Raw genomic sequence first — 26494 nt, forward strand, 5'->3', positions numbered from 1 at the left:
TGATTAAGTGGGAGAAATATGCTGCTCTGGTACTATGTGGTGCAACTGAATCCAGGGGACTAGACAGAGCTGTCAGTGGTACAATTTTCAACAGCACCTGTCGCTGCAGTGAAACGAGTGACAGTGGTGATTTCAGCTGTCTTGCTGTGTAGGTGGTCTCTGATCCACATTCATCAGAATTTTGGTTACATACCATAACCCCAGATTGTATGAGTATAGGTGTAGCCCTCTAAGGCTATTGGGTTTATCCTTTGTGCATGCGCAGTCATGAAGACTTTCTTTCTCGCCTGTGCCCAGCACTGTGCCCTGATCAGGTCGACATCTACAGTATATAACACCCGCGTGACCTGCACTCTGCTCACAATAAGCCAACTTTTTCTTCAACTGACATTAATTGGAGCCAGTGGGGCCCGCAGCTTACAGGGCTATGCCTACACTCATAGAATTTGGGGTTATGGTACATAACAGCGTTCTATTTCGTATAGGCTTTGCCCAGCAAAAGATGTCACTATTGGGATAAGTGCGAAGCTGGATGTAGTTAATGCCTCCCTGGTCCAAAAGCACTGAGCACCCAGTTCACAAGTACCATAACTGGTACACAACACATAAGCAGTACAATGAAGCCATTGCCGTCCCTTGCACTAAGCTTTGTCTGCAATATCTGGGTGATAACCCCTTTCAATCACATAACATGCCTGCTGCTGTGAAACAGGCAGAAAAAACACTCCCCTAGTTGATGTTGCATGGGACGTTTGGAAAAAGAGTCATTGATCCCTATAGGGGATACACTTGGCATTGTTAGCACCATGTTTAACCAACTGAACTAACCAGCCGTTACACAAAAGATACACAACAAGCTTATGCTTGCAGGGTAGAGGGATGATTGTTACGCACTGCGACAGTCCCAACGCTCATAGAAGCTAGCAGAGGGCCTATCTTGTGGCAGCCGCAACTCACACGTAAAGCTCCCAACAGGGATGGATGTGTGCGTGTAAAAAGTTGCAAGCCAACAGAGTGTTACTCGTTATGAAGCACATTCAACACCGAGTAAGTTAAAGGAAACTCCAATGTGTCCCCTGAGTAAAAATGAATAAAACGACACAGGGGAGCCCATGATACCACTGCACAGTTATCCCCCACTGACATTCCATTGAAAAGAGCTGTGGAGGAAGATACGGCTCCTGTAAGGAGGAGGTTATAATTTTAGGCATAAACATAGGATTTGGCCTTAAAGTAGCTCGGCTCCCATCATCTTGGATAACAAGGCTGGATGGGGAGAGTGCACATAATTCACTTACTCTTCTAACTGAGGTTAAGGCTGAGAAGCACTGTTTTAAAAGACAGAAACTTGACAGAGATTTGTGTTATTGGCTCGAATGGAGGCTGTCCCAGAGCGCATAAACCAGGGGTAAATCCCACTGAGGCACTATTGTGCATGTCACTGGCCCCTGTCTCCTGAGTCCTTTCAGAAAGCATTTAATCAATGGGTGTTCAAAGACAGATCTCTCTAGAAACCTTCATGGCAGGATGAGATGGCAGGAGCATAAGTTTTGACTGTAGACAGAGCCAGATTTGTGTCTACTAGTAGCTATTTAAAAGTCAGCACGAGATAAGGGGCATGATGTGTGATCTGTGCCCCTCTTCACATACCAGCTTTGTAAAGTGGACCATTTCAACATGTAAGAAGCTGTCATGGATGTGGCTCTTGCACACTGGATTGTTTGTATAACTGCGGGAGGTATGGAAGCAGGATGGATACTAGGGTGGGTTCCAGCGGTGGAACGGCAGGAAAAGCATGCTCTGTATACCCCTGAACCCTTGTTAGGAGATCATAGCGAGCAACAGATGCCTTCATTTTCCTGAGGTTAGATGCTGCCTCCATCAGGTGGGGACAGAGAACAGAAAAAAGCGGCCGTAAAAGGAGATGTCTGGTCTCTGTAGTAGACATCACCCAAAATGTCATTGGGAACCAGTGCAGGAGGCTCTGGTGGCAGCAAGACATTTTTCTGTTGGGCCACCCTCTTAATGAGATCTGGGAGGTCCCAGAGAAAAGCCCTGAAGGTAATCAGATGCCGGCAGGCAGAGGAGGAGGAGCGGCAATTTGTTGCTCTAGGTGAGTTTCGTTTAGCTTTGTCAGACTCCTTATCACCCACCAGGAAGACAGACGTACCAGGAGGGGAGCCGGCAATGGAGGGAGCCAAGTCTGAGGACTCTTGCCCTGCATTGAACTCACTCTCCAGGACAGGGGGGGTCCAGGATGGCCAGTGCCTCCTCAACAGTGAAGCTAGCGAGTTTAGTCCAGTTGTCATCATCATCGATGTCCTCCTGGAATGCCGCAAAGGTGTCCACTTGCTGCTGTTTCTTCGCCGTGGGCAAACATGCAAGGTAAGAGCACATGGCCTGGGGCGTGAAGGCCAGGCCAGTATACTCCTGGCTGAGGCATGACTCAAAGCAGGCATGGAGATCAAAGTTCATTATGTAACTAGCATGGCAGGACGGGAAGACATAGACACCACCGGCAGAACACTGAGAACTCTTTTCTTTTTTCTTCACAGATGACTGCATACTATGCTGAAAAAAGGAGGGAACTGGGCTCAGGTCACGCAGGTGTTATATACTGCAGATGTGGACCTGATTGGGGCCCAGTGTTGGGCACAGGGCAAGAAAAATTGTCCGACCCAGCCCTGGCAATGCATACGGGTCAATACCTACGTCCAGGTTTCAGATATCGGTCTCTGATATTTGTACCTCCACCTCAGTACAATGGAGGTGAGTGGAATGTAGTTTGTGCTGCTAACAGCACTTAAAAAATAATTTTAAAAAATTCAACGGAAACAACTTCACAGACCTCCCCCTGAATCATTTTCATTGTGAATATTTATTTGTTAAAAAGTATGTTCAACTCTTGAAAGTGTGCTTTTGGATATCCAGACAGGGAAAGCTGCATTACTGTTAAGTTTTTTAAATGTAATTTTTCAGTGCTGTGCTACTTTGTATCAATGAAAAATAGATATACCACATTCTTCCTCTTACAAAGAGAAAGTTGAATAAATAAGAAATAAAACACACCCTTGTTCAATTCATTACATTCTGGAGTTTTGCTGCTACAGGCTTTCTTGGTTTGGTATGCCCTCTACCTATGGTGGCTCACGTTAACTAACATTAGCACAGTTTTTATTGATAGACTTACTACATTTAGCATTACCCTAAGCCCTAATAGCCTCCAGGACTGGCCTCCACACAGTAAAACTTGTAAATGTGACTTTTTTTCAACGTAATTTGTATCCCCACAAACTAATGTAATTAGTTAAGAATAGGCTCCTTTGCCTTAGGAGTTTCGCTTGGTTACTACTGTGGATACTAGGATAGTTAGCTGGACGTTCTTACGATGGCGCCTGGCATTACAGCAGATACACATACTGTTTAATCTATTTCTTACACTTTGGCTCGTGTTTGTGGTATTTAAAAGGCAAACTCATTGACATCACTGTTGCAGCAGCAATAAGTGCAGCAGTTCTGGAAAGAGCTAAACATCATTTCCTCCCACCATTTAGTATTTTAGTATATTTTCCACTTAACAGCAGCATTACACAGTAAAATTCAAAACGATCTTTATTCACCACCGTTTGGCATTACTGCTGAAGACAGAATGTTTATTGAGGGGACAGCTCTCACCTTTTAACAAAGTATGAGAAAGAAAACACTTTTGTAGCCCTTGCTGCCTTCACTGACAAAGTGGGACAAATAGAAAACTAATTTCAAAAGTTCTTCACATTAGTGATGTATAAAAACATCTAGATGGTCTTTAGCCAATATAATATAGTATTATAACATGTAGTCTTCCTGTGTCTGACAAATACAATGTCAAAAATATATGTCCCTTTTCCCTCTTTTGTTAAAAAATATTTACAAAAAAGTCAAATTTGATGAATTGAAGAAAGCAAATGTCTAAAGTAAGGACGTGGGAACAGACAGCTGCAAGGACATGATGTACACAACCAGAATGTGTGATGGAGATAAAATGACAAATTGGCTCACCATAGCTTGATGTAGTGACAATTAAAGACTGAAAAGTGTTTTACAGAGGTACAGATGCATTTGTCTGTACATTCCTTTTTTGAAAGGCATGAAATATAAGACTTTCAGATCCCCTCTTTCAGATCCCTGTCGAAAAAACCCTAAATTCTGACCCGAAGTTCCAACTAGAAATAAACATGAACCATTTATAATATAAATTTGAAATACGCCTGACACAGTCAATCCATTGCAGTTGACAGTTTCTTTTATCATATGGTAATGCTAAGCTGTGGGGAAAGCCTACTTACAAGGTAGGAAATCAACCTAAACCGACTTACGTTTGGCTGTTGTGAAGTCAGTCCTCATTATGACTTCAACTAATATATCATAATAACATGATGTCAACAATCCCTTTTGTCACTGCTACCAGTTTTATGAGTTTAAAGGTTCATTGTAATAGGATATAGTAGTTTGACAAAATAATTTTAAAGACCCGCCCTGAAAATCTTTTAACTTCTAATCATTGCTGCAGTGGTGCTGAAGTGTTCTCCAGGGTGTGTCGGTACACTGGGACATTACTGTTATGTGCAGGTGCAGGTGCATAGACCTGAAACGTTCAACCAGAGGGGGCATTAAAACACTGCTTTTCAACCTGGTTTTAAGTAACTGTTAACTCAAGGCTGACTTACTGGCTTTTTCACACACTTTTGACCACATCTAACAATGAACCAGTAATACTTTTGAAAGCTTTGAAAAAGATAGTAATTGGAATTTGAGCTCAGATTATTTTGTTAACAGTCAACAGTTTTTATGTGGATTATGGATTCAGCTGTAACCTGAATCCTGATAAATCTTGCCCAATGTAGCAGTAGTAGTGTAGTAGCTCCACTACTGAGTTACTTTTTTGTTTATTTGGAGATGTAGCTCCTCACTTAATTCCCGTGTGAGCACTTGATACTCCAAAACTTAACCCAAAAAGCATCCATATACAACCTTCAAAATAATGACATTCATGTACAGATCAGTCTATCCAAGAATTAATAACTTTGTCTTCTTTCTGCCTATGGTACACAACATCCCAAAGAGTAAAAAAAAAGAGACGTTAAAGGAATGGTGAAAGCAGCATCACAGGTGACTAAGAAAGGAATTACTTCATCTGATTTTCAAATTTTGTAAAGAGTGTTTTAACGTAAAACATACTTTTATGGAACTGAAACCTTTAAAAAACAGTCAGAATCAGCTCAGCTCCCATCAGGTAAAGTAGTGTTCAGCTCAGGGTTTTATGTGTATATATCCAGGCGGTTAAAAACCACATGTCCCTTGTCCATGATGTGAATTTCATGCAGTCAGCCAAGAAAAGACAGGCACATTGTCGAAACTAGATACAACCACTCTCAAATCATTTGTACAGTACATTCTCATTCACAAACACACTGTCCAGAAGCAATGCTGAATGAAAGTGGATGTCTGAGTGAAGCAGACAACTGATTCCCTTCGTATTCAGATGTGAGTAAGTTTGTTGGGAGCGTCTGGGTCTCAGTACTCCACAGTCACTGCTTTAGTCTTGAGGTATTCCATGAGAGCATCCTCCCCTGTGGACGAGACAGAGTACAAACCTGTTAGTCAAATAGTAATGGTCAAAGCTTGTTGGGTTGCTGACCCTATCTTCACATCATTTCCATGTCTCTACTCACCAAGGTCTTTGCCAAAGCCAGATTGCTTGAATCCTCCAAAAGGTGCAGCCACATCAGTCTTGTTGTAGGTGTTGACAAATACTGTTCCAGCCTCCAGCCGCTCGCTCACGTACATGGCCTTGTTGATGTCGCGGGTGAACACGCCAGAGGCCAGGCCATACTCTGTGTCGTTGGCTCTCTGCAGTACGCCATCCACATCGCTGTGGTTTGGATGACGAAAACAGACAATACTTGTTGGTGAATCAATTCGTAAGACAGCACTGCAGCAAGATGCTCTTTTCATGACTTACCCATCTTTGAATTTGGACACCACCATAACGGGGCCAAAGGACTCCTCTTTGGCAATGAACATGTGGTCCTCCACATTAGCGAGTACTGTGGGCTCCATGAAATAACCTAAAGGCAAAATGATCATAAAGATGGTTAGCTGTCGCTAACAGTGATACTAAATCTTCTGCGATACACAGTCAAAGAAGCCAAAGCAGCTCCTCTGCATCAAGTGCTAAAATGAGAAATTGACAAGTAAATCCATAGAAAATGAATCAGGCATGAGTCGGATATACTTTAATGCGGTCAGTTAACTTCACTGATGTATCCGTAGTAATGTTTTAGCGCCACACGAGGGTGCTTGGATTTATGCGCAAAAAACCTGAAGTTGCATAAAACAGTTGAGAATCGCCAAAATAATATTTTTTTATGGATTTAAAATGTTTTAAATTACTTTTGGTAACAATAATAATAATTTTACAGTACTACCTTAGATCACTGGTGAATTGAGCTTTCTGCTCTGCCAAGAGGTAATGTCCATTCAAACTCTATTAGAGTGCAGCTTATCCTTCTTAACTGTCCCTTATTTAGATGAAAATGAAAAAGCTGTAGGATGTATTTTCATAACTGTAGAACATGTCCTCCCCAGGGGAACAGTAAGCTAGGTCTTTAGGCAGGGGGACACAGAAAACACCACTTCACTGTTGTAGATTAAAACCTCTTGGCCTAAAGTTTAGTTCACATACATAAAAAACATTAATAATACATAATTGACTAATAACTAATAGCTAATTTTAGAATTGATGAAGTTCTAACTCTCCAATGTTTAATATCATAATTGAATATTTTGTCCATTTTTTGGATGCTAAAACCAAACACCAAGAAAACAAACTTCAAATAAATATAAAATATTTACATTTTATGTAGACAGCAAAGCTAATAATTAGCTGCAGCCCTATCTTTGTCTGCAATGGCTTCAAACAAGTACTAAATTGTACCTTGTAGACAAAACAATAGCATGCATGACAAGCAATAGTGCAAACCCAATCTGTAAGAAACTAACTAATGAAAGAAGAAACAGGCAAACTCAACAGGTGAAAACCAAAAACTTTGAAAATAAAAGCTGTCTGCGTGAGGTAAAAGATAGTTGATGCTCTTTAAAGCAGGCAAGCCACTGTAAATACTGTTGTAACCCACTACCCCTAAATACATACCAATATAGTCTGGTACCAAATGTATGATATGATTGTTCCTTCTTCTCCATCTCTGCCACCTGTGTTCTGTGTGTAAATCTGAGAGTGACTCCCAGAGGCTCAGTGTGTTTTCTACCTGGCCTGTCCACCTGTCTGCCTCCATATACCAGTGTGGCCCCCTCCTTCACTCCAATTTCGCAGTACTCCAGCAGCTTGTCCAGGTGGGCTTTGTGATTCTGTGGGCCGTGGTCTGTGGAGCGATCCAGAGGGTCTCCGATCTTCATCTTCTTGATCTCCTCCACCTTTGAGGGGAAGGGTGGAGAAATAGCTGTTTCTGTTTCTTTAGCTCAAACTGACACTATTAAATTGCATCATGGGAAGTGTAATGCAGTTTATTAGATGGTGTTCATGATTTCAAGAGGATGAAGGAGACTCCGCTGACACCGTCTTGATTGCATATAAAGGTTTATTACAAAGAAGTACAGCGTCCAGTCAAGCATCTGCAGATCTGCTCGTGAGAGGTTGTGAAGCCAATGAAACACTCTGAAAATCAGTGTTGACCACCGACTCTTAAATAAGGCAATTGTTTTCCTAAAAACAGTCACAAAGCATTAACTTCCTTTTCCAAACTGTGAGGCACCCTCTGAGGACCTTTGACCTAGGGTCTCTATGTAATCATAGCTCTACATATGTAAACATACACCTCAGTAGCTGCCAGGGTTTTTGAAAATTGAACCATACTGGAGACTAAAAGTTAGAATATTGTGGCCTCTGTTGCTACAGTTTTGACAGGTGTTTTTTTTAATCTGTCTCTCATGAGTCCCCGAACTGTATGGAAATACCTTAAAATGTAGAGTATGCACTACATTATTCCTAGAGGAGGGCGGTGTCTCACTCACCACTCGGGCGATGAACTCATCATGTATCGACTCCTCCAAAAACAGACGTCCAGCAGCGATGCAATTCTCACCTTTGTTGAAATACACAGAGCTCATGCCCTGTGGAGGAGCAGACAAGCACACACACACACACACACACACACACACACACACACACACACACACACACACACACACACACACACACACACACAGAAAATTAACAGCATGGTATTTGATCCACAGTTTGGATGTTTCATACCGTGAGGTAAGTTTAATATTATAAAGATAAATTGTGCTCCCAAAGTGAATAATTTCCTTCAGTCACTTCCACCGACTATTCCTTTTAAATTTTTCAAACAATTTGAAATACTCTGTAAGAAGTTGTTTCTCAAACAGCAGAAGGCCAAGAATACATCTAGGTAAACTACAAAAGCCTATAGTAAAAGGCAGTTTGTGCCTCCCAAATCTACAATTTTATCATTATGCTTTTAATCTGACACACCTGTCACACTGGACACTTCCTCATGAAAGAACCCCCCCTATGTTATACAATAGAACAGTCAGTGTGCACCTCCTTCCCCCAATTATTATTCTTACAGGCCAGAATGCCACCAAATGCCTGAACGCACCCCATCATCTTTCACTTAAAGGGGTATCTGGAGGAAAGTGTCTCATATATTCCAATCAACCCAGTCAATCAAAAGTCTTTTTTCTGGTATATGGGACAACCCCAAATTCCTTTTTGGCAAATTCCCAGTTATATGGATGGAGTGGACAAAATAGGGTGTTCATACTTTGGGTGATCTTTCTGAAGAAAGTGTCTTTAAATCATTTTGGGGTAGATTAAGAGTTTTGTCCTGGTGTATACTCTACATACTTAGAAAACTATCCATCCATCCATCAATTAGCTATACTGCTTTAATCCTTTGAGGGTCGCGGGGGGGCAGGAGCCAATCCCAGCTGTCAATGACAAGAGGTGGGGTACACCCTTGACAGGCTGCCACTCTATCACAGGCCCAACATATAGAGACAAACAACCAGTTACACTCACATTCACACCTACGGGCAAAGTCGCCAATTAACCTAACCTATATGTATTTTATTATGGGAGGAAGCTGGATTGCTCGGAGGAAACCCATGCAGGCATGGGGAGAACATCCAAACTCCACACGAACCCAGAACCTTCTTGCTGTGAGGCGACTGTGCTAACCAATGCCGTGCCGGCCTTCTTGGAAACTCTCAACCCAAAGACCATTTTGTTAAACCCCCAGCAAATAGGATTCTAACAAGTATTATGATTGGTAAACAGATAATAATGAGAAAGTGTAAAGCCGTAGAAGGCCGGTAATGAATCTCAGGACTGGGCAAGGAGCGACTTTTGAGAGAATATCCTACAGACTAAAAAATGAGGTTGAAAAATACAGTAATAAATGGTGAATGTTTGTGGTTTTACCCAATACAGGGGAAACCGTGAATGCATCTTTCTGATCTGTCTAGGTTGATTTATTCCATTAAATGATGGGCTCATAGAATACACAGGGTATGTCTATATTGGTATTTGTTTGTTACAACACCCTACTGTCATGAATGCAGGAGGGTGGATGTGGTGATGGCGCAGTAGAAGGAAACTTTATATGGACACTATTTAAACACTGATCTTTTAAGGACTGTGAGTGGACATCTGACAGTGGTGTGGTTGACATCTGACAAATTTACTTAACATGATATGTTATTATGTTTATGTTGATTTACCTTTTTGTATTGTTTATTTTATTATTTTCTATTATCTTTTAGTATTAGTCAAGTTAGACCTATTCTATTTTATTATTATTTTTGGTTGGGCCGCAGCAACGAAGCCCCAGCCCTGTAAGCGCGAACGTCCGTGACTGAGTGAGTGAGTGAGTGGTAAAGTTACACCATTGGTCAGCTGAATGCTATGTGACTGAGGGCTGAAGTTGAACTGTCATGCTTTTTCAAAATGAATTGGCGCAGACAGATTCTATTGCGCCATCAGGGGTGCGTTTACAGGCAGTGTTGCCAACTTAGTCCCTTCGTCGCTAGATTTACTGACTTTTCCCTTTTCTTCATAAAAGCACCTAGTGACAAATCTAACGACTTTTTCGACAAACGTAAGTTACTTTCCATAGAAGAGAGTCGCCAGTATTGCCCTGTGAGCGTGAGGTCAGGCTTTCCCTCTGTAGGCACACCTCTCATTCAAATGAGGACAGCTGCATAGTCATGAATGAACTTCTACCTTTCTCTCTGAGTGATCATTTTGAAAGTAAATATAGCCCAAATCACAGCACAGCCCTTCAGTTTAACTTATTTGTGGGGTAATTTCGTCGATGTTGCAGTTATAAAATCTGGATTTCAGTCATTTCAGGCACTATTTCATACAGAAACAGAAAAACATGTAAATGAGAACAGCTTTATTAGGAATCCGGCTGTATTTAATTACTGTATATGTGAGCACAGAGAGTAGGAGAGAAGCAAAGAGATAAACGGCAGTCCAGCCACTTACTAGGTTTTGACCTAGTGTTGTTCTTTCTTTTGTCTGATTTGGTTTGGGGACTGTGTTGTCGGGTTTTCCACAATATGGTTTTGTGTTGTTGAAAATTTGAAATTCAATAAACTTTAAGTCATAAAAAGAGTGATCAAGTGATCTTATTCTACAAAACAGTCTCTCTTTCATTGTCTTTCAGTCTTCTCCCCAACTGAAACCATCCATCCATCCATCTATTAGCTTATCATTTGAGGGTCGTGGGTGGTCTGGAGACAATCCCAGCTGACATCGGGTGAGAGGTGGGGTACACCCTGGACAGGATGCCAGTCTATCACAGGGCTGCTAACTGATACCAATTAGTTAAAAATATACAGTCAAAGCAGCTCACAGTAATCACGAAACTAACAGCCACTTCAGAGAGCTGATGAAAATACTTGTTAAAGATGATGCACTATGCATTTTACAAATGTATTTTTTGATGGCCCTACACTGGTCTGTGCGTGCATCAGTGGGGTTAAGACTGAATCACCTCACACTAAAATATATCTTTATTAGGGAATGTCTGATCATGAGGTAGCATTCAGTCATCAGTAAGGGCGGTAAGGGTGTAGGACTGCAACAAAAAATTATTTTCATTACTGATTAATGTGTCAATAATATTTTTCTTAAATTGATTAGTCTATAAAATATCAGAAAATAGTGAAAAATGCCAATCACAATTTCCCTGAAGCCACGGTGTCCGCATCAAATTTAATGTTTTGTTTAAAAAAATGTCCCAAAACCACATTATTCAATTTAATTCAAATAAAACAGAGAAAAACAGCAAATCCTCACATCTGAAAAACTGTAACCAAAAAACTTTTGGGACTGAGGCTTAATAAATAATACATTGTTGGAGATATATTTTTTCACCTTACTAATTTACGAATTGGCTTATTGTTACAGCACTAATGTGGTGTTAAACCAGCCTGTTAATCCTCCAGTATGCTCCCACCCGTACACAACAACATCAGACCATCCCATCTCCCTGTCTGTCTGAGTCGAGCTCTCTCACCATGCGAACAGCCTTGTCCATGTCACAGTCGCTGAAGATGATGAGTGGTGACTTCCCTCCCAGCTCCAGAGAAACCTTCTTCAGGTTACTGACCGCACAGCTGCAACAGGAAATCAGAGAGAGAGAGAAAGAGCATGAAATATCATGCGACAGATATCTCAGCCAATGAGCAATAAGTTTTTTGGGTCACACCTCTTCATGATCTGTTTGCCAATAGGTGTGGAGCCAGTGAAGCCCAACTTGCGGATGTCTGGGTGGTCGGACAAACGCTGTCCCACCATGCCACCTGGAAGAGAAAAACGGATAAGGAGGGTTTGTTAGGGACTGATTAGGAAGTTTTCAGAGTGAGTGAAGTGAGTCAGAAGTAACAAAGTAGCAGCCATGTTAGGAACTGGTTTAATTCTTTAACAGTGCTGAAGTACTTCCTTTTTTGTTTCTACCAAGCCATAATGTATATGTTTATACAGTCAAGATGAAATGTCACAGAAAGAGAACACAAACTAAACAAAACACAACACAACACAACAAACTTAGTCTGCCTTGCAAAAATTGGACTTCCCTGCTCTGTCTGTGGCTCTCAGTTCCACGCCCATTGGTTTCTATGAAGATGTAGTTCTTTAAAAACACTTCACAAATTCATTCATTCGTTTAAAAAAAAGACTCATTAATTTCTTTAAATGTTGGTAACTAGTTCTTATTAAAAAAAACAGAAATAAAAAGTGTTGTTGGACTATTTTCAGCGGTGTATCAATCCACATTTGGTGCTCTGATCAGTATTTGGGGCAGCAGGACGGCGTGTGTGGGACTGAGTCAAAATAAACTACAAAGTGTGTGTTCATGGTAATGAAAGTACACTTCACCTGGTCCAACAGTGTGGCTCGCTGATGTGTGTTAACAAGTTTTTGAACAACAATGGAGCTCTATGGCTCAGAGGAATAAGATATACCAGGCTCTGATACATACACAGTACTTATTAGTAGAAAATTGTAGATTTTCCATTCCAGACCTGCATCTGATTCATCACATGTTGTGTAAATGTATACTTATGCAAGGAGTCGGGGGATTATTTTTCTATATGAGATTATGTGTAGCCGAATTTTGACCTATTTCAAATCTTTGTTTTTTCATGTAAAATACTGTAGAGTTTTACCTCTGGGGGCCTGATTGACTGATGATTCAAATTAAACAGAGTGAGAAGGGAAAATCCTTTTTTTAATGACTGTACTCATTACTTATAGACTTACAATCTGTGATGAAGGGCTGTAAGTAGACTTTCTTTTGTATTAACAAGAATCGATGTTGGGAACCACTGGCATACAGTAAGATCAGTCAGATTCTCCTTGCACTGCTGTTGTATTTACTTAACTTCTTATGATTTCTAATGTTTCCTTGATCTCATGACATCTAAGACAAAATAACAACTGTAAGGAAAGGGAAAAGGGATTTACCTGAGCCTGGCAAAATGTTGATGACTCCTTTTGGAATGCCAGCTTTCACTGACAGCTCAGCAAACTTCAGCGCTGTCAGTGGAGTGACCTGTAAATATTAGAAAAAGTATATAAAAAACGAAAACTAGGCTGGCTCAAAATTTATTCAACCGGATGGAATTAAACTAGACACAGGGTTAAAAGGAGGCTGTATGTGACACAAACCCAGATGCACAAAATTTATCATTTAATCCTTCCATGGCAAAACTATTTGAAGTGTTAAGGTGTTGCCACTAAATACATTGGCTCCTTTCACATCTATGTGAAGCCTGCAGTGCATGTATTGCGTGTGTGTGTGTGTGGGGGTATTCATTTATTGTGTATGTATATGGTGTACTTACCTGTGCGGGTTTAAGTACAAGTGTGTTTCCAGCTGCGAGGCAGGCAGCACTCTTCCATGCTAACATCATGAGAGGGTAGTTCCATGGGATAACAATGGCACACACACTGTCAAAGACACAAAACACACTCAGCTCTGCACTCAGTAAAACATACAACTTACTGAATTTAAATGCACAGTATAAAGAGGTGGGTTTACCCCAGAGGTTCTCTCTTAGTGAAGGTCAGATTCCGGTTGGGCCTAGCCTGGTTGATGGGAATTGTCTTGCCCTGCAACCAACAAAAGCATGTGTCTTTAGTATTGTAATCACTGGTAATTACAATACAGCCAAAAGTGTACTTTATAAAGCTACAGTTAATATGCCAGCAAAAGCAAAAGCTTGTTGAACATTGAGCTACCTGGATCTTGTCACACCAGCCGGCGAAGTAGCGGAAAGTTTGGATGGACATGCCTACATGGGTCTTGAGGGCCAGCGTGTACACAGCCCCTGAGTCGATGGACTCGATGGTGGCCAGCTCCTCCTGGTGTTCCTCCATCAGGTCTGCAAGCCTCAAAGGAGGACGTCAGAGGGCACACAGTGTGAGGGTGATTTTAAAAATGTAATTTGGCATAAATCTTAAGTACAATACTACAAAATATGTATATATGCAGATGTACAATATAGATCAGGAAGTATAATGTTGCGATGGATTGAGTGAGTTATGCTGTGAACTACCACTTGAACTTACATATTAGCTTGTTTTTGTTTTTAAATTTAGTCAAACTGTCCTCAAGTTGTTGAATCAGCTCATACTGAAGAAAACTGAAAAACATGATGATTCTCAGGTTTTGAAGATATGAGCGTCTTACATCTGTAATTTCTAAGTGGATTAATGGACGTTAATTCAAACTGGACATCAGAGATAACGATATCCTCGGAGTGTATGTCACAGCCAATGCTGCAATTGTTGTCTGTGTTGATGGGTGGGCCAAATCAGCAGCCAAACTACACTAACTAACTTCCTGTGTTTTTAGAACAATGGCATCAACCTGTCCCTTTCTCCTCACTAAGTAATTTGCCTTACGTCTCCCCCTCTGCCCCCCGAGACAAATACTGAATACTTGGCCACAATTACAAACACTACAAAAGCATTCTAAAAGTGTGATTAGATCTAAGCAATAATCAGGACTGAATTTTAAATTGTGTTTCTAGCCTTGCTAATCATGTAATGCCGCTGTAGTCCTCTAGGTGAAGCTACTTACTTGTAAAGCAGATTTCCTCTGTCTCTAGGGTTCATCCTGCCCCAGGGGCCTATATCATAAGCTTCTTTGGCAGCTGCCACAGCCCGGTCCACATCCCCCACTGAGGCATAGGACACTTTACAGATCACCTGGTTGAAGGACGTGATGGTCACATATAGTCCACATGTGCACAGAACTTTTCTTCAGAAGTTTCTGAATGTGTGTATGCATGGATTCATATGTGACTGACTTAGCTAAAAAAATACTTACGGAGCCATCAGTAGGATTGATGGTATCGTAGGTCTTGCCATTTTCTGCATCCTCGAACTTCCCGTTGATAAAGCACTGGTATGGCATTTTAACTGTCATGTTGTTCACTTCTTTGGTTGCCTGGGTAAAATACAGTGTACAATGTAGATGATCTTTCTATTATTTTGAAACAAGGACCAGTCACTTTACCAAGTGTTAACATCTGCACTGAAAGTTGCACACTCACTGTAAAAGACTAAATGATGGTGAATATGCAGGGTACACTGACACAGTAACAGTGGGATCTTAGACTCACATAGTCAATGACCAGCTCCTCGTCCTGGTCCTCTCCTCTTAGCTTCCGGACAAACATCTGGATGAAGTCCTGGAAGGTGGTGGCCATATACACATCCTCGTTCTGCAGCTTCACACTGGCACATTTCTGCTTCACCTCCTCCACCAGCCTGGACACAAACACACCAAGACTTCATCATACTTTACAATGGGAGTAGTAGTGGTCTCCCATCACAGTAGTTAGCACAGTAGTAGTAGCACAGTATGCAGTAGTTTCTCTATGATCGTATGATTGTTTCACCGAGATTATGCCAGTCTGTCAGGTGAAGCTAACTGTCAACACACAATCTACTTTTCTCTAAACTCCCTATGATCGTATGATTGTTTCACCGAGATTATGCCAGTCTGTCAGGTGAAGTTAACTGTCAACACACAACCTACTTTTCTCTAAACTCCCGGCTTTGGTAAATTAATTAAAATTTGAACAACTCAGTGTCAGTCAACCAAAGCAAGGGCTTTAAAATGCCCAGTCATTGTTGCCCTGTCAGTTTTGAGCTGCTACAGGACTTGTTTTAAAGTTAACCAGTTTCTGTGACTAAGGAAATGAAAAAAAAAAAAAAAAAAACTTGACAGTGACCTACTAAACACTAAAGATTTCATTTGTCTGACTACTTTGTCTCACTATAAATAAAATTGCCTATACTAATTTTATTGTGTTTTTAGGAACCGAACAACGACCGGTGCAATAACCCTATTATTATTATTATTATTATTATTATTATTATTATTATTATTATTATTATTATTATCCATGCAAGTGACTCACATTTTTGAGGGGCTAAACGTGCTTGAAGACACAAAACTTTACATACGAGTCAGACTTGGTGACAATTTACATATTTTATGGGTGTTGCGCATGGCTGTGGCAAAGTCACTTGATAACGCGCCCTACAAAATTTCAACAAAGTGGCCCTCGCACCTACATGTACCTACTAAACCCAACAGGAAGTCAGCCATTTTGAATTTACTATTCAATTCTGAGTGCAGTTTTTGCCATCTACAGGCATTGTACCTTTAACGAATTACTCCTAGAGAACTGATTCCTGACTCCTAGTGTTTTGACCACATCCACCTCAAAAGTGGTGAGAATATCCTGAAGACCTTAATGAAGCTTTATTGTGAAAATTGCAACTTTTCATAGAACGGTGTTGCCTTGGTAACATGGTGAATGTCAATATTTTTTCATGAAACAGGAAGTTGTTGTTGACGTGCTAGGTTTGCTCAAAAAGTCACAAAACCTGCTACACGTGTCAGAAGTGCTGGAAATATCTGATATGGATCTCAGGACTGGCGAAAATGCACATTTGCGTCAACCGGCATCCCACTAGCACCCCCAATGTGCACGACGGTATGAGGTCCCAATCAACACTGCTTGAGCTTTAATAGTTATTAGAATTATTTTGTTGTGTGCTGTCAGCTCAACAGCCTTACAGCACCAGACAATATGTAATTACCACAGGCACTCTGATGAAAACTAGGCCTCACACTTGGTTGCAATAATTTCATTTAAAAATCTCATACAAGATCCTTCCAACTTGCGAAATGGTTTTCAGATTGGGTTAAGAAAATAAGCAAAAATACTGTTTATAATAGTTTAACTAAGGATATTATAGATGTCTTTCGGTTCCACCCCATGTTAAGGCCTTTAGGCTGGATTTCAGTGAGAAATGGTTCCCCTGTTGCTATTGAACTACAGGCAAAAAAAAATCTAATTGTCAAGCACTATTTTATCTCAGACAGCATAATTACAAACAGACAGGGGAAGGATATTGATCACAAAAGTGTAAAAAATGTATAGGTGTAATGTGAAGAGTGTGTATTACTGATGTGATGTCGAAAAGATATTAAAAAGAAAAATGATCTTCGATCATCCGTTCTAGTGTGTCAGAATATAAAGATTATAGATAGTTACATTGTTTATAAATTAGAGAATCTTCTTGAGACGTGAGGCCTAAAGTGTAAATGAATTTAGCTCAGTGATTTGCAATTTAGTTGACACTTGCCTAATACTTGAAACTACTAACTTAAGACTTGAATTAAAATATATGACTTGCTTTTACGTGCAAAATGAAGACTTGTTGCCATCTCTGGTCTAAAATAACAGGTGAGTCATTTCTGACTAATTGCTGTACTGTCTAGCTCTCCCTCACCTGACCACATCCATGGAGGCAGCTCCGGACTTGAAGAAGTCTGTGGTGTCCTCAATGGCTGCAACATTGCTGAGGATGCCCTTCCAGATGTTCTATGTTAAAAAAAAAACCAACAACATTCAGCAAAGTATTCAACACTCGCTTTCTTACTAATACAGACAAATTTTAAGTCATTTATAGTATTACTGAAAGACAAATACCAGGTTAAAAGGAATCAGCTAATCGGGTAGTTTACTTGCCCTGATCTCCTCTGCCATTTTCTTTTCACCATCAGTCAGCTCCACACTGGTGCTTTCTCCAGAGGAAAAGTATTTAGAAGCAGGGATCATCTTCCCATCTTCAAATTGCAGGCTCTTCACCAAAAGCTGTAGACAAAACACAGAGTGGATAAAGTAAAGCAACAAACAAAGAGAAGACTAGCCAACACATACTGTATTTGAATTAGGCCCCAGCTGTGTTTAATAACCTAGCAGCTTTTAAACCTACAGTACCTGGAGTGCAGCGTTTTGGCAGCCAACAGAGGCATTGCCACGCTCTTCCAGCTTTACTCTTGTGTGCTCTGAATATTTGTTTTGTAGTACTCCAAACTACAGAGACACTCACAGCTTTCCCATCAGTTCCGTACAGGACGAGCCCATTCTTGGTGACCACACCGGGCTGGGACGCCCCGTCAATCTCCAGGGGCTGACCAGCTGGTACCGGTCCCCCGAACATGGACGAGCCATACAGGGTCACAAACTGAGGAATAAAACATAGAGAAGCATTATGATCAAATACTTTTTGTAGATGTACTTAGACTTCTTTCTCTACTTTCATTATTCTGCAGGCAGATTTTAACAGGAAGCCATCACCTCAGAATTAAGACTTTTAAGAGACCTGTAAGATATTTTAAGGTCTTTTTAAGACCTTCAAACACCACTAATATGGAAGATAAGGTGATTTTTTTTATTAATGAGAGTAGACAATGATTTATTAATAGCACAGCAAGAAATAGCAACAAAAATTTAAGACTTAAGAACTTTATTCAGGGCAATTTAAGGCCCACATTTTCTTTGCTTGTGAGTTCCAGGAAACACACCTGATCCTCAATGACAGTCCAGGCACCAGGGACTTTGTCATGGCCGCGGATCCAGTTGTGGATGGCCTCAGCTGGTTGAGCCAGGTTGACCTTGGGGGCAGAAAGAAGCCGGAGTCAACATGTTGACAACTCAGATCCATTTTCATACCAGTACACCTAAAATTCTGAGAATGAGAGAGAAGCCCAGCAGCTGGCTACAACTAGCTGAATGACACGTGGAAAAATGATGGTTGAAAATAATCCTCCGCACTAAGAATAGCACAGTTGGACACACAGCCAGCAACGTGGCTGCAAGTGACAAACCAGAGCAGCTAAGCTAGGCCCCACCTCTGTATTTCTCCTTGTAAGATAGACACCAGTTTTGCTTACTCGTTCCATACATATTTGACTCTGAGCAAAATGTTGAGTTCAAAGTAAATTTCCATGCTGTTAACTGAATGAAGGTGGTGTTGCCCTGAGCAGTTGTCCAACTGCTTAAAACAGCAACAGCAAAACTAGTTGTGTATTTTTCCATGTTTGGAACCCATCCCTATGTTTCACTCAAACATTCCATTACTGGCTAACATTGAAAGCAGTGACAGTGAATCTACTTGCCCCGAGTCTACAACTTTACTGACCGCCAAAAAGGTGGTTCAGAGCCAAATGGGCGATCATAAGTTTTTGCAGTTGTTTTTACAAGGCAGTATTACTTGCTTTTCTCTGGATTAAGACAAATGCAGTTGCGGTTACGGATACTGATACCGGTGCAATGAACACTAAAGACTGAGACCAGGATCAATTTCTAGTATAATATAGTTACCATTACCATGTAACTACATTTTCTACAAGACAGGACCTCGTGATTAGGTAAAAATGGAGTTATCTTATTGTAAACTTTCTGAAAACCAATGCATCTCTCTACCAGCACATGCACATCAAAGCCTCCCTGTCCTCTCTTTTCATTGAGGCTCTCTGTGCTGGACTGTTGGCAATCGTCAGACATCTATGCATCTCCTGGCTGTTGGTGCCTCATTCCAGATGTTTTTGAGCCGGATCTTCGCCCTCTAGGAGTCCCAGCAGCCTACTTGCCTCTCTCTCATTCTGTGTGTTTGTTTCCCTCTCCTAGATGTGTGAATGATGCGTTTGGGTTTCGCCTCTTGTGTGCTTGTGTAGTCTGTCCTCTTTCCAGGTCTTCATGGATGACAGGAGGTTGTGTGGCTCAGGTCTGATTGGCTGCACCTTGACTTGACTTGACTTGACCTTAATGAACTTGTGCTTTAGTGATGCATGGTGCTAAACAAAACTGTCACCAGTCAGATTAATCTAAAGCCTAAATGAAGGAAAATGAGCCACAGCAACGCCATATCACATGATACAGTATATGCATTTGGGCTGGTGTCTAGAATGAGAACTCTCACCTTGGCGTTGGATTTCTTCTGAATGCCTTCATAGCTGGCCCCTTCCTCTGTCTGGGGAACTCGAGGGGCCTTTCCATCAGCGATGAGCTGCACTGACTCCACCTGCACCAGGGAACAGTGTGAGAGTGTGGCATCTAAGTCAGTGGTGCAACAGTTGGCTTTAGAGGAACAAGTTAATTGTGGAGTTTATTTTTAAATCCTGACCATTTTAGTAGGGAAGGCTAAGACTGGGAACTGGGCATTATGAGAAAGAGTATGAATTACATAACTTGGATTACTGAATTTGAAATATGTTCTTCATGAATGTATGCTGTCAATATGCTCCGGACCACAATCCTTCTGTGATCAAAAGCACTAGTTCACCCAAAAATATCAAATTACAGGTGGTTACCATGGCCTTGATGCCCTCTGGGAAGAGGAAACGGTTGTAGAGTGTGTCCACTGTGTCATTGGGTTCGACAACACACTCCCTCTGCAGCAGGATTGGTCCAGTGTCCAGTCCATCATCAGCCCAGAACACTGTGAAGCCAGCTTTCTTATCACCATGGATCAGGGTCCTGGTGACACACACACACACACACACACACACACACACACACACACACACACACACACACACACACACACACACACACACTTTGACCTCTACCATAACATACTTATTTTTAGAGCAGATAGAGGATGTAAAGTTGGCCATAAACCTGACCAAATGGAGCAGAATCAGATAAAGAAATGATAAGAGGAGAAAATGTGGCAATCAACCTGTTGATAGGAGTGTGAAAAAAACAAGCTGTCTACTGTAGATTCTCATTAGGCAACTGAATTTCATACATTACTTATATACATTATATACATTATTTTAAAAAGCCCATGGCGCGCAATTTTAGGACATATTAGTTTGGCTGGATTCATATTATAGAAACCTGCAATTCACAATATTAAATTAAGACTTTCAGGTAACGGTATCTTTACTGTAATTAAGTTTTGATTAGTAAGACTAAAGTCACTTTAGTCAAATTGCAGTTGTAGTTATCTTGAACTGAAGTTTTAACTAGTCAAGAAACACAAGAGATTTTTTTGAATTTGATATTACAAATCAAACTGATCTCATGAGTTGTAGTTGTAGCAGTGTTCCCCAGCTTAAATTAACATTTTCCATTTAAAGGAATAGTTTTACATATGCTTATTCTCTCTCTTACTGAGAGTTAGATGAGAGGGTTGATATTACTCTCATGTCTGTCCATTAAACGTGAAGAGCCAAATTAAGCTATCAGACCATTAGTTCAGCTTAACATAAACCCTTGAAGCACGACCTCTCTCTGTCCAGAGCAGCTCACTAACAAAACACATTTAACTGAATTTGTTTCATTTCAAAAACAGAAATGCAAAAACAACTTATTTAGGTTTCTAGGGAGTCACACACAGTATATGAGCTAATATAACTGTTTCCACTATAGCATGCTAAGGTAACCGCCTTCCTGGCTCTATCGTCATACTTAACAGACAAACATGAGTTCAATCTCGAGCTTCTCATCTGACTCTGGGAAAGACAAAAGTAGTGTATTCAAAAGTAACTGGACACACAAGTCAAACAAATCATCATATTGAATATTCTGTAGAAAATTATTTGCATTCATTTACTGCAGACATCAGCAGAAGATTTGTATCTTCCCTGGTGATACTCTCCCAGAGCTTCACTGCAGCCACCTTCAGCTCTTGTTTGTTGTCAGGTCTATTCCTTTAGTCTGATCTTGATCAAGTGGGATGCTGCTCAGGTGGACTGAGATTTGGTGACTGACTCATCCAATGAGTTATGATGCATTTGACTGAATCTGAGCACACAGAATGCTCTCACACACCTCTGCATTCATCCCGTTGCCTCCGTCAGCAGTGAAATCATCACTAAATGCCAGTGTGCCAGTTCAACTGGCAGCCACAGCCCAACCCAAGCCCTAACAGAACCATCACTGTGTATGAGAGATAAGGTGGTGCTTTGGGTCGTGAGTTGTTCCTTTTTTCTTCACAATTTTGATAGAGTTTGTTTTTGTTTCATTTCATTTGTGCTTTTGTGAACTGCAGCCTGGCCATTCGGTTTTTGAGTTTTGCCAGGGGTTTGCATCTTGTGGTGAATCCTCTGAGGCTATGGTCATGAAGTTTTCTCTTGATCGTTTACAAGGAAACATGCCCGCCTACATCCTGGAGAGCATTCTTGACTTGCTGTGCAGTTATAAAGGGGATTTTTCTTCACCATGCATGCAAATGATGTTTTGCTAATCCACAAGACTTGTGCTCCTCAGTCTACCAGGTCGTTTGCCATTTTGTTGTTTCCCTGTACACACCTGCTTTTTTAGAATGTACCCAACTGCTGATTTGATATCTCTCTGATATATTTGGGCTTTTTTTTAGCCTCATTATTACCTTCTTCACATTGCATGGTCACCTCTTCACTCCTCATATTGACAGACAGCTACACTTCGATCTAAATGCCAATTCTCAACTCTCAGTCGACTCTGAGCCACAGGTGAGCTCTTTGTGTACATGAGCTAACATTGAAACAACACAGCTGCCCAAGAGAGCCAAGTGTCCAATTACTTTTGAACCCCTAAAATTTTGGGCTCTGTGTGGGGCTACATCTCAAACACATTTCTCTCTACAGTTGTGGCTTAACTGATATTCCTAGCTTTTTTGTGAGGTGTTCTATCATTACAGTGAGGAAAATTGGGAGGGTTTGTATATGGACCTGTGATGTTTAATTTTTTTTTTTTTACTACTGTGAATCCATATAAGCAATGACTTACAGCAGTAAGTGAGGATGTTAACCCATTTCTTAACTCTCAGTACAGGTCCCATCAAATCAGTAACACTCACTAACCAGGGATGAGATGGTGCGTTAAAGGGGCACTCTATCCAAAGTTCAGTTTACTTGTCGTGAAGAGTATCACCAAGCCTGTGAAAACAGTTGTCTAATGTGTGCTGTGGCTGTGGATGAGCTTTTCAAAGTGTTTAGTAACGCTGTTGATGTCATCAGGGTAATCTGGACTTGGCTTTGACACCAAAAGTTTATAACACAAAACTTGCATTACAAACTGAGGGTATGGAGTTTGAAAGAAGCTGAGATTTAGAGGGCAGGGCAGGTCTAAGAAAAGATGCTATTTAATTGCAAAATGGCAACTGTAGTATCCATCAGTTTTGGAGTTTGACATAAAATTGTGATACTTTGTATATACTCTATACATTTTTAGGTACCTGAGGTCATGTGTCCAATTAAGAAAAAACAGCTAGAAAGGCTTGTGTTGTATTAGTAAATGGTTTTTCTCTGCTACCTACTCAGAGCCTGTGTGATGTCACAAGATCTGGTCTGACATCACTCTAGCATCAAAAACATTTTGTCTGAGGACACATCTCCCCCACTTCTCCCTACCTCCTCACCACAGCAACCCAAGATAAACAGTTTAAAAAGTAATGACAGCGGAGACAGGACATATTAACAGTGTACATTAAAATGGTATGCCCATGAGTTGTCATATTCTTAGCTATCACTGAAACTTGTTTTAAACCCCTCATCATTAAAGGACTCTTCCTCTTTCCTCCCCTCTCTCACCAGTTGATGGCTGAGGCTCCTCTGTGCAGGGGCAGGATGGAAGGGTGGTAGATGATGGAGCCGTGCTTAGGGTGGTCGATGATGTTCATGGGGATAAACTGGGAGCAAAAGGGCATGACATTGAGCTCGGCGCCCACTGCCTTGTAGGCCTCCACCACCTCTGCGATGGGTTTCCCCTTGACCCGCCACCGTGGGAACTTGAACACCGGCGTCCCGTCTTTCTCCGCTGCCACCGCTGACAGAGAAAAGGAGTTTATCAATACAGTTTAGAGAGCAGAACTTATGTCTTGCTGCAGGGTGACAAGCTCTGACTTACCATGCTTCCTCTATCATAGAAGTGTTGGGTCTTAAACTAAAATCTTCTGTCATATAAATTTAATTTCATATAATGACAGTGAGTATATCATAAAATTGTTCATTTAAGGAAAATCAGCTGAGAAAATCATTTACCTGTTATCTACAAATAACCTACCATGTTTTACTTTGATAAATATAGTTTAAAAAATATATAATCATGTTTTGGAGCATTTTTTGGCTTTATTTGATAGGGATAGTAAAGATTTGACAGACAGTGAAGCAGGAGAGGGAGATGGGGAATGAAATGTAACAAATTTGCCTGGCCAGTTGCTTGTCCTTGGCCAGTACCTTAACCCCTATTGCACCAGTTTTTAAACTGATTTCCTATCTTCTTAGAAGAGATACTAGATTTTTGAGGTTGATTCTGATAATGATGGGCACGCTACTATTCAGAAAAAAAAACACCTTAACTGACTTGTTAAGACTTGTAAGGTTGGTCAAGAATTGTGGTTGTCAAGTAACAGTATATTACAATTTTAGGACAATCTAATTTTTTATATCTGTTTGCTGCAGGGTTTGGATCTACATATGTCATTTGTCTGGGGGGGCTTTAGCACAACTCTATGTAATGGAGACACTGCTTCTTAATAAACTCAAACATCTGTGGCACTGCTGTTCTGCAATTTTTTTATTATTCACTGAACGATATGTGATGAGGAGCTCTACTACTTTGTAGGTTCAGTTCATTTCAATGTGAAAATCAACTTGTATAAACTTAAAACTTGCTTGAGATGGTGCCACCATAATGGAAAGAAGCCATGATTTCAGTCATCCCAAAAGAAAGTAAAACTAAAGAATGTTGTGAAAATTATCATCCAATTTCTATTTTAAACACAGATTATAATTGTTTACATCTATATCGCTAAAAGAATCAAACACTTTTTGCCCAAATTAATAAATAAAGATCAGACAGGGTTTATAAAAGGTCAACAAACACAGGATAACATCAGATGTATCCTACACACTATAGAACAAGCAAATAAACAACGTCTAATTGCAGCTCTGGTCGGTCTCAACAAGGAAAAGGCGTTTGATAGAAAAAACTGGCATTTTCTGTATAGAGCAATGGAGAGGCTGGGTTTTAATAATCAATTTGTTAGTTGCATACAATCTTTATATAGAGATCCAACCGCTAGAATAAAGATCAATGGCCATTTGATAAGCTGTTTAAAGGCACTTGCCAGGGCTGCTGCGTTAGCCCCTTCTTTTTGTATTATTCTTAGAGCCTCAAGCTATCAGTCAAAACAAAGAGCTGAGAAGAATCAATATAGAAAAAGAGGAACATGTAACGGGACTTTTTGCAGATGATATCATTATCTATCTCAAACTCAACATTCCCCAAACTTATGACAATTCTGGGTGACTACGGTCTGATATCAGGTTATAAATAATAAGTGTGAAGTGAAATAAATAAAATACCTGGGTTTGTTCACTATGGAACTGAACAAAATGTATGAAATAAACTACATCATAATAAACAATAGGATACAAAAAGATATGACAAGATGGTCAACACTAATACTGCACTTTAGTTCAAGAATTGAGGTGGTAAAAATGAACTTGATGCTGAGTTTGCTATACCTCCTTTTATCACTACCAGTCAGAATACAGCAGAGAACAGATATCCTTATTTATCTGGGCAAGAGCAAGGCCAAGGGTAAAATTTAAGACACGCCAAATTGACAGGGAAACAGATGTTTAGCAATGCCAAATCTCAGAGAATACTATTACGCTGCCCAAATGAGATACACTGTCTACTGGTACTCCCTGGAGTATCAAGCTAGATGGAGACACACTGACCTAATTCCTGGTCAATCACAAACTCAGGCCAGGCGACTAAAGCAGGGACCCATGAACAACGTTGGGGAAGCTGGACTGAATACATGAGAAAAGATGGGTCGTGTTCTCAGCTGTTCTGAAAAGAATAGATCAATGGTTATAAAGAGAGCGTTGTGCGCCCCCCCCCCCTTTTATTTTTATATTTATTTTGTTTTTATTTTTGTCATTAATGTTGTTTTGTTGTGGATTTTGTTCAGTGAAAAAGTTACAGAAAAAATAAATGAATAAAAACTTGCTTGAGATAGGTAATGTATCATAATTGATCAACTTTAAATGATTGTTAAAACTTGCAATGCTAAGATGTTCCAAGAAATGAGATTTGGCAGTCAGGTCCAGAAGTACCAAATGCACATTACAGTTTCCACAAAGTCCATCCATGCTTACTAACTGTCTTATCTTTCACTTTTCAACATTGTAGCTTGTGAACGGAATGCTATTTGGTCACTTCCCAGTTGTCCTTTTTGAGTATCCTTAGATGTAACCAACATGGAAAGTTTTGAAAATGACTCCTGCTTGCAATACTACATGTCCATAATGACAAACACATGGATAATAAAATGTTCTCTCTGAAGGGCCATTTAGACGCGTAGTCACATGTGGCAGTCTCAGCCACTTCAACATGAGTCAGACACGCTTTAACCCCAGGCAGAGCCAGACCTACCTGCTGTACCTGCAAACACACAGCTATAACAAACCTGGCACAGTGCAGCAGATGAACCAGTTGTCTCCAGATCAGTCCTACAGCTAGACTGTTATGCTACAGTATATCACTGAGGTCAAAGGGCACCAGCGGCGGCCCCACCAGCTCGCAA

At 40.6% G+C, this 26494-nt stretch overlaps 1 protein-coding gene across 1 annotated transcript in view; it reads right to left on the bottom strand.

Annotated features, from left to right (window-relative positions):
* Window positions 1-2887: 2887 nt before the first annotated feature.
* The window catches only part of aldh1l2 (aldehyde dehydrogenase 1 family, member L2), a 30209-nt gene continuing 6602 nt past the window's right edge, over window positions 2888-26494 (bottom strand). Inside the window, exons 3-23 of the mRNA XM_040147139.1 lie at window positions 23487-23721; window positions 20277-20442; window positions 19886-19987; window positions 18489-18578; window positions 18014-18148; window positions 17650-17775; window positions 17411-17502; window positions 15223-15370; window positions 14928-15047; window positions 14679-14806; window positions 13835-13985; window positions 13635-13705; window positions 13438-13543; window positions 13058-13145; window positions 11802-11895; window positions 11610-11709; window positions 8071-8169; window positions 7308-7473; window positions 6002-6107; window positions 5712-5911; window positions 2888-5609 (exon numbers count right to left, since the gene is read on the bottom strand). Coding sequence (XP_040003073.1) covers window positions 5554-5609; window positions 5712-5911; window positions 6002-6107; window positions 7308-7473; window positions 8071-8169; window positions 11610-11709; window positions 11802-11895; window positions 13058-13145; window positions 13438-13543; window positions 13635-13705; window positions 13835-13985; window positions 14679-14806; window positions 14928-15047; window positions 15223-15370; window positions 17411-17502; window positions 17650-17775; window positions 18014-18148; window positions 18489-18578; window positions 19886-19987; window positions 20277-20442; window positions 23487-23721 — 2579 coding nt within the window. The 3' untranslated portion in view covers window positions 2888-5553. The remainder of the gene's footprint in view (window positions 5610-5711; window positions 5912-6001; window positions 6108-7307; window positions 7474-8070; window positions 8170-11609; window positions 11710-11801; window positions 11896-13057; window positions 13146-13437; window positions 13544-13634; window positions 13706-13834; window positions 13986-14678; window positions 14807-14927; window positions 15048-15222; window positions 15371-17410; window positions 17503-17649; window positions 17776-18013; window positions 18149-18488; window positions 18579-19885; window positions 19988-20276; window positions 20443-23486; window positions 23722-26494) is intronic.

Source organism: Xiphias gladius, chromosome 2 (genome assembly GCF_016859285.1).
Source record: "Xiphias gladius isolate SHS-SW01 ecotype Sanya breed wild chromosome 2, ASM1685928v1, whole genome shotgun sequence".
Classification (NCBI taxonomy): domain Eukaryota; kingdom Metazoa; phylum Chordata; class Actinopteri; order Istiophoriformes; family Xiphiidae; genus Xiphias; species Xiphias gladius.